We start from the raw sequence: 12,112 nt of genomic DNA, 5'->3' as shown, positions 1-12,112 counted from the left end.
TAAGAATACCCTTCTTCTTTGCCCCTCTGTATTAATGCTGACGCAACCTATTTCATCTCAAATAAACAGTTTCTTCCAGCCAGTAAAAATGAAGATGATGCAGGAAACATAACTTTTCATCAAAATCTCAGCCAGACCACTATGTTCCCTGTTACTTCTCGTAAATAAAACACATGCAAAGCTTTGGGTTATTTAAAGCTTTATATTGCCTTGTCACTTTGTCTAACGTCTCAGAAATGTGAAATCACACATGAATATCTTTGTAAAAGCCTTGTGAATATTCAGATATGTGCATATTGATGTATGTATTATTTGTATAGCAATAACTTTATTGGATTGGGGTCCCAGCTGCACTGGGAGCTGTACAAATAATATAACAGTAATGTCTGTGGAATAAATTCTCTGAAGCTGGTTTTGGTTTCTCAGCAATGTGAATTAGCATAAACAGCTACACAAGGTAATTGTGAACCGGGCCATCAACATAATCCTTTTCGAGTAAAGGAAAATAATACTCCAGACCAACTGAGCATCCCATTTTTCTTACAGCAATGTCATAGGGCCCTAATATGCAAGTAGTGGCAGAAAAAGTTTATAGATGTAGTTCCTAGAACTTGGCATATATCATACTGAAACTTACTTCAAGCATTTTTGATTGAGTCTTGAAACCAGTCACGTGTTACAGATGAACTAATCAAGATAACAGTCTAACTGCACTGCAGCTTTCTGCCCAAGTTTAAGAAGAAAAAATTATTTCCAGTACACCCCTCACCAAAACGCCTGTTTGCTGTTATTTTACATTGTACCCAGAAGTTTACTGGAAGAGCTCCAAAGGCATCTAGAAATTTGAGAACTGTGTTCTGTGACCTAGGACAGAGGAATACTCCACAGGACACTACCATCCCCAACACAGAATCATTAACAATGTCACAGAATCCTTGGAAATTACCTCTAAGATCACCAGGTCTGACTGTCAACCCAGCACCACATGGAGTTCAAGACAGCTACTTCTGGCTACCATTCCCCAGATCCTCTTCCCTGCAATGACTTTGCATCCTTCTCCTATGGGAAGAAGCCCTCCTGGCCTTGGATCACATCATATACTCCTAAGCAGTTTCATTTCCACTGGACATTCCATTTTACTCAATCCAATTCAGTAATTTACTAAGCAGAAAATGCTTTATAATAGTGCTGAACACCAAAGAAATCCCCACCACATATCCTTGGAACTGAGGTGCTATTCTACAAAAGCATTAATCAGAACTGGTTATACCCATGAAAATTTAAGAGAAAGAACAGCTTACCATATAAAAGAAACATATTGCATAACACAAAGCTAAAGCCAGTTACCAGGCTTTGGATAGACAGCATTTAGCAGCACACAAGTATCACAAACACAAACTTTTATTCAATATTTAATTCTCTAGATGAGAGACATCAGCAGGAGAAGCCAAAACCAGACCAGCCCCTTGGTCCAAACACTTCCCTCACATTAGCAGGCCCACAAATCCTGCTCTCCAAAAGAGGTCAGGTTAACCTCACTAATATTTGGGGTGAACTTTTTTGATCAGGACATACATGGAACTCCTGGCAGTGCTACTGCAGTAAAATCACACCTCCACCTTCAGTGTGGATCTCCCATCCTTGGAAGGGCTCAAGGTCAGGCTGGATGGGACACTGAGCAGCAGGTGGCAATCAGCCCACAGCAGGGAGTTGAAACTGGATGGGCTTTAAGGTTCTTTCCAAACCCAAAACATTTTAGGTGGACAAGATATCAGCTCAGGGATTGAAGGGTGAACTTAACTTAGTGCCGAGGAGCTCAAAGATTACATCTGTAGTTAAGGTGCATAAAAAATATCAGTCTGTGTTACTGCAGGACGATCCCTTAAGAGAAAGGGCACCGTTGTTTCCATATAACCCCTCCTGCTTCTGTACCCTTTGTTCTCAGGCATTCTGAGGGCTCCTTTCACTTCCCTTTCAGAATACCCAAAACTTATCAACAATAAGGACATATCCTAATTTCCAAATACATTTGAGATTAATTGTGAAATAATAGGTAAATTCAGGCTTTGGCTGGACAGCATAAGCGCGCAAACAAACAAAAAAGTATATTTTTCTTGCACTTAAATTACCTTGGACTGGATGGGACAGCTTACATCTGTGTTTTCATACATATATAAAGATTGTAACAGGACCGAAACACTTAAGTTACTACTGCTTTTCAGCAGAAAGAAAAAACAGGACTGTGAGCAAGAAAGCCAGCTCGGCCCCACAGAGCTGTGAAGCACGTTAGAAAACGGGGTTTTATGCAAACAACTTCTAACAGTAACAAGTCAACAGCAACACCAAAGCCAGCGTGCACGCCACGCGAGTTACCTGGAGCGTCGGCTCAGGAATCTTCCTGCAACCGTGCAGCAGGATGAGCCGCGTGCTCAGCACCGCGCTGCAGTCACGGTTTGCGAACGCAGCAGCGGCGCGCGTGGAAAGCAGCGCTTTGTAATGCGCGGAACAGCGCTGCTCCCGTGGAAAGGCGGGGGGCGGGGATACAGGAGCTGGAAGCGTTTGTTTACTGAGGGCGGGCTAAGCTGAGAGCAGCGCTGCTTTACATAGGTCCATAGAAGCGTGGCTACGTAATGCAGCGTGGATGGGATTTTACGCTTACCGCGGCGATTTCCTGGCACGCCTTTTTAATAGAAATACCCAAAGCCCCGCGAGCAGCACGCGTTCTCGTTAGCGAGGCTGCTCCCTGTCTTTAAACGTGGGGTAGCCCTGAGCCCCGGTGCTCACTGACCCCGGGCACCCCGCGCAGCCTCAGGGCCGCGGAGCAGCGCTGTGCGCGTGCAGCACGAGCCGCGCGCCCTCTGCAGCTCCTGCCCAAAGAGCTGAGTTGTCCCCGCAAAAACAAGCGCTGCCCGCCCGCAGCAACACTGGAGCAAGGGCTAGCCCTGAGCACCTTTCTGGAGGCGGGAAGGGAGCAGGCAGCGAGGCGCAGGTACCTTCAGTTCCTTCTCCCGCTCCCCGGCTCTCCTCTTCATGCCGGCGCCTCGCGGCTTTCACCAGACTACAAGTCCCGGCGCGCAGCACGGGCACCGGAAGCGCCGCTGTACTCCACCCCCGCCCTTAACTACAACTCCCACCAGGCAGCGCGCAGCCGCGCTCTCCGGAAGCGGAAGAGCCCCGTTAGCAACAGCCACAGTCGCTAGCGGAGCGCCGGGAGGCGGCGCGGCGTTGGCGGGAGCTGTGAGTACGGGGCGGGCTGCTCCCGCTCGGGGAGCCGAGCAGCGGGGATGCGGCCGCTGGGACACGCTGAGCGGTGCTTTGCTCATGGAACGGCCCCGGGGCTCTCCTCAGCTCCGGTATCCGGCGCCTCCTCCCGGGGGAGGAAAGCTGCGGGGATAGGCTGAGGCGCCTGGGTGGGCTTCTCCCTTTCTTTAACGGAGGCACAGTGTGGTTTGGGCAGAAAAGCACCGTGGCGGCTGTGGCCGAGACACACGAAGCTCTAAATTGGTGTTGAAGTAATGAAGTGGACGTCTCAGTTAATATCTCACTAGGAAGCCCTCCTTTTTTTGCAGCCCTTAGCTTATGGAAACGTCCGTAATCGGATGTAATCCCTTGGGAAGTGCTCTCCAAATTAAAAATTCGGAACTCTGTGGGGAAATCTCAGCAGCTTTAAAGAAACAAGGCAGGAACCACTGTATACAGGGAAGATAACTTTGTTTCAGCGTTCGCGATGAGACTGTGTTAATGTATTAACAAAGTAACTGTAGGACAGACTCGCTATTTGATGCGTTCACCAAAGAAGAAATACAAATAGTGACTGTCGGTGATTTATTAGAGGTGTAGGTTGTTTTATGTCACTTACAAAACAAACTTTGATGTCAGACTCTATATCCATAGTTATATTTTGTGCAAAAGCAGCTTACAGGTTGGAACTGCGTGAGTCTATCCTGCGCCCTTTCATTGTAGAGGTTGGCTGCTTTTTTCTCTTGCCTTTGGATGCAACCTTTGTTTTTTGACTCTGCATTTTTTTGCTTACAGTTTGACCATCTCTGTGTTTGTTTCACAGCTGGTAGTGGATTACTGCTGGCACGTTTTTGTTTGCTTATTTATGCAAAGAACAAATGTGTGGTTGTTGGTTAGCTGTGGTGGCTGTTTGCTTGGTCGGTTTGTTTCTTTGTTTTTAATGATTTCTTTCATACTGTAAATAACAGGTGGATACCTACAGCATTGCTATAGCAAAGTTGGTTGGTTTTTGTTAGTGCAAAATCAGCAGGTTTTGCCTTGTGGATGTTACTGTGCTGAAGTTGTTGAAGCTCGATTTTGATAGACCACTGACGCTGTGGAGCAGTGGTGATAAACTATTTTTTAGTTCTTGACCTATGTGAAACTACCAAAAATGAAAAAATAAAAGTAAATAAAAAAATTGCTGTGATGCTTACATCCTGGAGAGAGATGTGGGAACAGCATCTTCTCCTTGGTGCCTCCTGAGCCACATTTGGACTGATCATCTGGAGTAGAAGATTTCTGTAATGATGTTGGCAGTGACACGTAATAACGTCCTCAATAATAAACCTAGATTAAGAGAAGTTGATGACTGCAGATAACACTTAAGTTTACAGATAACAAAGAAGTTCTGTGGGAGCTAAGAATATTGAGGAGGTAGCTGGCAATATGTGTCATTGGAATTGTTCTGCTTGTTTCAGTGTCAGCACAACGTGGGCCTCAATATCATTATGCGTTATTTCTGTCTCTGTGACCAACAGCAATGAAACTGATAATAAAATTTGTTAATTTACAGTCACAGATCAATTCAGGTATTTATACCACTATAACAAGGAAACGTTTGGTCCATACATAAAAAACATGTGATTAGTGTGTTTTAAATAGTGAAAGATGGCAACAATCCATTGTCCAAAATTTTAATGAAGGAAGAAATGAGTAGATTGGAGACAAAGTTGAGTTAATCAAAGGTTGTAGTGGCTGTGGTATGAAGAGTTGAATGTTTGTGAAGAACAGGATAATGTGACTTCTTGTCGGGCTGAAGTAACATAGCTTATCAGGAATGCTTACACAATGCTACATAATATTATTTGTTTGCAGTAGTACTATTTGAAGTCTTTATGACTTTTGTCAACATAACTTGTGCTTTATAGTTTTTGTTGAAAACTACAATTTAATTAATCATTTTCTTAACTTCTGGGCAAAATCATGAGGAGACTTCTTTGTGATAGAAGACCTTACTGGCTGAAGAAAGAGAGAGGTTGAGCTTCAGTTTTGGTTGTGATAGAATTAGCAGACAGTTCCAGGAATGTCTGTGGATTGTACTATGTCACTTTTGTCCTCTGATGCAGGTCTTGAGGTAGCATTACTGTTAGTTTCCCACTGCTTTCCTTTTTTTTTTTTTAATTATTGTGAACTTATATTGGCTATTTATATTGGTGAGTAACAGCACGGTGAGGGAAGATTGTCCAAAGGATATTGTTTGGCTTTTTTTCCTCTTTTTTAATGCTATTTCTGCCTGAATTGACCTTATAGCCAACATCTAATTGTCTGTACTGGAAAAGAAGGAAACAGTAGTTTTTAACATCTATCTTCATATATTACCCTGAAACTAATGCAGAGCTTTCTCATATTAATACTTCCCTAATCTCACTTTGTCATGTAGCTAAGTTTTCTGTTGCCCGAAGAAATAAATGTGTTCAGATTTATGAGAATCATTCCTAGGAGAATCTTTATCTTAGAAAGTAATTTCTACTATGACAATGATTGAAAGAAGACTTAAAGAACAGTGGGCAATGCTGAAATGACTTCATAACCTCCAGCACCTTCTTTTCCAAGGAGTTGCATACAAAGCATGGAAGGTGGTGTTACAGCCCACCAGGTGATGCCTTAAGCCTTCCCCTGTCTTGAAACAAGCAAACAAAATAAATAAATAAATGCCTACAGGTCCCACTCCCATGTGCCCTTAGACATATGGATTTAGCCCAAAAATTGTTGAAGAAAATGGAACTAGGAAGTTAAGTAATCTTGTTCTGAAAACATTAAGTAGGAATCATTAGAATATAAAGGAAGCCACAATAGAAAGCAATCAACATCACATGATGTTTAGCTTGTAAATTTAGATTATCTCGAGCCAAACAATTGAGAAAGCAGCATTTACAGTAATGTATATCTATCATTTCAGTGAATCTGTCATTATTTTTAGATGACATAGCTGTAGTTTTTTCTAGTCGCGCAGCTTAAGTTACAGGTGGAGAAGAATTTTATTTGCATTTTGTTATTCACAGATAAGCCATGTCTGTTCTAGATGATGAAACTATGGGCGACCTGCCTGTGAGAGATGTGGGTCTAACTCTATCTGGAACTGCAGGATTACAAGGTTTGTACCAGCTGCTATGTATTACAGTTGCAGACTTTGATCAGTGGCTTCTTTAGGTTCTTTCTGAAAATGTTTCTGACATTCACACTCAGAAAATTAAATTCAAGTAACATTGCAAATCTGGATTAAATTCTGAAAGGTAAAAGATACTATGACCCATTCTTTGTTCATGTTACTTATTATAAGAGGGGCATTGCTGCAAGGCACTACAAACTGCATGTTCTTCATCCTTCCTGGGAAGAAAGAGGGCTTTTCTGCTGAATTGAGAACAAGGCCAGACCCATTTAACAAAATGGGAACCAAAAGTAGGAAGTAATTCTGACATGCTACTAAGTTGCTATTAGAATGGAATTACTAAATTCAGGCTTTTATCTGAGTGAATTTACAGAATTATGAGTTAATCCTTTCAAGTTTTGAAGCAATATGTTTACTTTGAAACATGTTAGAAAGTATCCTGGTGGTAGTGTCCTCTTATTTTTTACTGTGTTTGACAGTACCTTGCTATTTGCTAGACAGTTTCCATTTTGTTGTTTAATAGATAACCAGTTTGTTATTTCATTTTTAATTACTTTTTTTAATCTGTAGGAGATGAGAAAAAAGTAATAATATGCCAATTAATCTGGAAAAAAGAATAACTAATACAAATGTAAAACATCAAATTACTTGGAAATGTCCAATATTCAATATTTCAAAATAAGAGACTGGATTATGTGTTCCTGAAATGTGTTACATGTATTGAATGTAATCTTACATTATATTGGTTTGGGTAGAATCAGCAACTGCACCAAATGCTAAAGCCAGGCACGCTATATCACGAATCAGTCGAGAGGAGCTGGAAGATAAATTTCTTCGTTTACATGATGAAAACATCTTACTTAAACAACATGCAAATAAGCAAGAGGAAAAAATTAAAAGGTATGAGATTTATTATTTTTTTTTTAATTTTGGTTTTATTTCAGTTCAGAGTAACTCTTTAGTATTAAGTGTTAACTTTCAACAAACTAACAATTGTGCTGATACTTCTCAGAACACTCTTTAAAGTGGTCTCTCAAAGCCTTGGTATTCCCTTCTGCCCAATGGAAGCTTCATGTAGTGCATTCTACAATCATTGCTCTGTGAATTTATTTTCTCCTAATTAGTGGAAATTGTATTTGTACAAATAAGACACCTGGAAATATTGTTACTGTGCCGACTTAATCAGGTCTTATAGTCATGCTTGAGGGTTGAAGAGGGTTTAGTCTAAAGAGGAGTTCACCTTCAGCATTTTCAACAAATTCTGAAGGAAGACAAGGTGGACATGAACAGTGGTAATTTAAAATTTAGGAGGAGAAGAGACTTCTATTATAAGAAGAAAAACGGCGTAGATCTCATGTTTCAAAAGCAGGTATGTGAACTTTAAAAAAATATGCAAATGTCCTTGTGTATTTGAATTGTTTCACTGTTGTTGTGTTGTGACAGTCAAAGCAATAAACAGCCTAGAGGTTTGATAATTTTGATTATGTACTTTTCAATTAAATATATAGCTAAAGACATGCAGAAATCAGTTTCTCTGCTTTCTTAGTATAGTTAGCTTTAGTCCATTAGGAGTATGAGCACTAAGTATGAATACAATAATATCTGTTTCACTTTTAAACCTATATTTCAGTAATGTTTCTGTATGTGTCTTCATAGAGACTTGGGACAAGTAATATAGAAGCATCAACAGTTCCTCTCCATATACTTGTTTCCTTAGCAAAGTTGCTTAATCTTGTTCATGAGTGAGATGCTCATGGAGAAATTAGTATATGAACTACTTCTATCTTGTCTTTATAGACTGAGGAAAAATTTCTGGGCAGATTTTTGCAGAGATGAGAACTGCATTCTGAAATGAAATCTACGTAATTCTGTTGTCAATGGAGAAATGACTTGACTAGGAAAATATGGAACAAGAACTTTATTTTTAACTTTTAATTCTGCTTAGCAGATGGAAACAAGGAGAGCTGTACATTATGATCAGTGAGTGATCCAGAATTTAGAATTTGTGCCTCTAGTTATACACTAATTAATCATAGCATAGAATTTATAGTACTGATTCATAATACTGATTCACCTCTGCCCCAAAAAAGTCAGTGCAATTCAATTTTGTTTTGATTTCTGATTGTCTGTATATATATATATGGGGTACTTTTCTGGTAGGCACTATTTAAAGCTCTGTCTAGAGAGGTGTGCCTGTTTACCAGTTTGAAGCAGGTACCTTGAGTAGATAGTTATGCTATCTGAGAACATACAACAGATATTCTGGGAGCTGAAGAAGAGGCTATGGAAGCCTAATTATTCATCAGCACTTCACCTTAGAATCAAAGTGTACCTTTACAAATACAATCAGCAATCCTTTCTTCAGGAGAAGAGGTACTTTCACTGAAGCCCTGGGTAGCATAATGTGCGTGGTACCATTGTAAGCAAACAAATACAAGCAACTTCCAGTGCCTTAGCTCCAACTTAGTGTTGTACAAGCAATCTCAGTCTAGGATCAGCAGAAGTCTGTGTTGTTATACTGTGTCCATGTTGTGCTGTGCCTCAGATAATTAACATTTACTAAATCTAAGATACGTTCTGGTCAGAAGCTGATGAATTCCTGAAAGGGCATCTGGAGATACGGCCGCTTATTTTATTTTATTACAGACTTTTCTAATGTGTAAAAGGTTCTTTCCTATTGATTTCAGTAGTCCATGAGTCAAAATCAAACAGACTAGCTTAACGTTTTAATCTTTTTTCATTAGGCTACATTCAAATGCAACATGATGGAGCAACTAATTTGTTTGCTCATTCCAAATAGCATGTCCAGTGTTTCTTTTAAATGGCTTACCACCTGCACTCATCTGCTTAGGGAAAATTACACAGAATGTCCAGATTGGAATATCTGAACTAATAATTTAAGGCACAGAGAGTCCGAAGTTCTCCATATAGATTTTGTCTAGATTACTAGCGAAGAATTGTAATTCCTTAGGCTTCATTTCTCTCCCAGCATCCCTCATGCCAAAACCCTTTTGTAACTAGAAGTTTGGAATGAATTTGCAGTAGGATTACATTGAGGAAAAAAACAAACAAAACCCCACAACTGTTTATAGACGGGTACCGTTCTGAGACATCCTAAAATTATTACAGATTTTTTATGTTTCACTTTTGTTCTTTTAAATAGAAGCTTCTGTCCACAAGTATACTAAAATAAAACAAGCCTCTTTAAACAAATGAAGTGTGTCCTTATTTTCAATGTTCTTTCTGAGCCTGCAAAAATAGATATTGGAACCTGTAAACTAGATATTGGTTGAAGATGTGCGACCAATTTTGTAAAGTCTTGAACTTGACTTTCTCATCAAAGCCACCTTTTCTTTCTTTATATGCCAAGTTTTTTCCATTCACCGTTGGGTATGTTTTCTGTTCTTGTATATTACATCACCTCCACATGCCCTCTCTGCCTTTTGTTCTAGCTTACCAATGTTTATCAAAACTAAAGGAAATCAAAGGTACAAGTCTTGAGATGCCAAAAGCAAAATTTGTATCCTTTTAAATATAGATAAAAACCATGCCCTCTGTATTTAATTATTTTCTTCAGCTAACCGTTCTGTCTCTGAAGCACACTGATAATATTTACCAAATATAAAATTGAGTATGGTAATATCAAATATTTAGTCTTTTTTTGAGCACTTTCTTAAATAATGCTCAAAAAAAGTGCTCCACCTATACATTTTAGCAGTTTGAAAACTGAAATATATATTTAAACCCTAAAATGCTGTAAATGATCTATCATTGGAATGTTGCATGTTACTAGCATTCTTTCAGTATTTGAATGTTTTGTGGAGTAGTAGCTTTTATAGTTTGGCCCACCACATCCAAAATCTGTAACTTTACTTAACAGCATGCAGAGGTTCCTATATAAGGTCATGCGTTAAAAATTACATTTAAGGAGCATATGGAGTAAATATGTGTCCTCCCTTTACTAACCTTAAATGATAAGCCTTAGGAAACTGTTATTTGTCAGTGCTATAAAGCAGATTGCTGCACAGTGGTTTCAATTATCTTCAAAGAGTTCTTCACAGGCAGTAATAGTTATATCAAAACCTGAAATTTATTATTCAGGTTCGATGCTGAAATCTTCACAGTGATTATGTTCTTTTCAACAGAATGCTTTTTGTGCTGACTTTTCACATTCTTTTTCATCTTCTTTATTATTTTCCCCAGACTGGCCACCAAGTTAACACGGCTTGCTAATGATAAAAAAAAGCCTGAGCAGGTTGGTGGCGGCCCCAAGCGGCTGGGTCATGCTGTGGAGCTGGAAGAAATGATTGAACGTTTGCAAGAGAGAGTTCATGATCTTGAAAAACAAAACGACAGCCTCCGCAGCAAACTCATTGCAAGCAAACAGCAGCTCCATCTTCAAGGCCATAGGCCTAATCCTTACAAATATGTTCAGTCTCGTATTGACACTGGACTCAAAAAAGCAAGTGATGCTGCTGGCATGCCGGAGCACATAAAGAAAGGTATCGTTAATGTGTGTTGAGTATTGTATTTTATATGCATAGCACCAATCATTGTTTAAGTGAAGCAAGAGTATGTCCTTCTCTATACATCAGTGAACTGTAGTACTTGTAGGCAGGAGGATCACTGTTCCCCCCTTTTTCCTTGTATTTGTAGCAGTTTGTGTTTTAAGTCCTTATTTTGAGAATCCACAGTGGTAGGGGTGAAACAAAAGTGAAGACTTGAAAATAAAGTAATTATCAGGCATGTTTCCTAATAGTTAAAATAGAGAGGCTTTCCTATATCTCTACATGTCTTATAAAAGTATTATATGAAAATGTTTAGCATTCTCACAACAAGGTTTTACATCTGTAGTTTATTTGCATGTCATTTGCCTTTTTAATTTCAAGGTTTGTTCTCATCTCCTTATACATGTGTGCACAACACTGTAGACTCTGGAAAAATCTATTACATGTGTGGACTTCTGAAAGCAAATACCACAATGCAGCCATCATTAATGATGCTTTTTACTTTCCAGACGTACTGATTATGGCAGCCTCATTCTCAGTCATTTAATTCTGATAACTATGGTTGGAAATCACACTTTACAACTTTTCTGTTTGAATAAGAATGTTTGTAGAAGTAGTACTGAGAGGTATTATTTTTTAATATTAAAAAAACGGTAAATATTTTGGCCCAAGTTAAAAACTTCGAAGTTAGCAGAATTGTCTAATTTACTTTACTATGAATTAGGCTGATGGCCAGTTGTGTTGTGTTTTTCTCCATCTACCCTTCCCACTTGTCTTTAATTTGGTTATCTTAATTATTCAGGTAGCTCAAACTGCAAACAATAATTATGCTTTTAGACAGATAATTAAAAGCAGTGAGCCCTACCACTCTGAATTTGAATAAAATGGGATACATAACTATAATGATAATATAATTGAATAGAATTTTACACTTAATATGATAAATAAAGCATTTTTATTCTCAAAATTGTTTTTTTCCATCTAAATAACACAAAGATAGAGTTGAAATATATTAAATTTCTACAAGCCCAATGCTAGCAGGAATAGATACGTTACTTTCTTTGAGAATTGAAGAGCAAATGTTGATAGGTTATGTTGTGAGAATTTCTCTTGGAGTAAGAAACGATCCAGATCAAGTTACATGTCCATTTTCAGTTGTTGTTCTTTCAAAATACCATCTCAGTTCTCAGTCTTCCAATTAAATGTCTGGAGA

At 39.0% G+C, this 12,112-nt stretch overlaps 2 protein-coding genes across 3 annotated transcripts in view; one reads left to right on the top strand and one right to left on the bottom strand.

Moving 5' to 3' along the window:
• The window catches only part of FTO (FTO alpha-ketoglutarate dependent dioxygenase), a 221,434-nt gene extending 218,367 nt beyond the window's left edge, over positions 1-3,067 (bottom strand). The window contains exon 1 of the mRNA XM_065733271.1: positions 2,994-3,067. Coding sequence (XP_065589343.1) covers positions 2,994-3,032 — 39 coding nt within the window. The 5' untranslated portion in view covers positions 3,033-3,067. The remainder of the gene's footprint in view (positions 1-2,993) is intronic.
• Positions 3,068-6,291: 3,224 nt separating this feature from the next.
• Positions 6,292-12,112, top strand: part of RPGRIP1L (RPGRIP1 like) — a 59,401-nt gene continuing 53,580 nt past the window's right edge. Inside the window, exons 1-3 of one of the 2 annotated variants that reach the window (XM_065733268.1) lie at positions 6,292-6,376; positions 7,147-7,291; positions 10,595-10,893. In XM_065733268.1, the coding sequence (XP_065589340.1) occupies positions 6,292-6,376; positions 7,147-7,291; positions 10,595-10,893 (529 nt within the window). Of the gene's footprint in view, positions 6,377-7,146; positions 7,292-7,577; positions 7,804-10,594; positions 10,894-12,112 lie in introns of those variants that run through there. The other variant, XM_065733267.1, reaches the window with a different exon arrangement.

This window comes from Cyrtonyx montezumae, unplaced genomic scaffold (genome assembly GCF_038088225.1).
Source record: "Cyrtonyx montezumae isolate F1298 unplaced genomic scaffold, pur_monq_1.0 scaffold_17, whole genome shotgun sequence".
Taxonomy (NCBI): Eukaryota; Metazoa; Chordata; class Aves; order Galliformes; family Odontophoridae; genus Cyrtonyx; species Cyrtonyx montezumae.
Note: the sequence above shows the minus strand (reverse complement) of the source record. Positions and strands in the feature narration are given on the sequence as shown.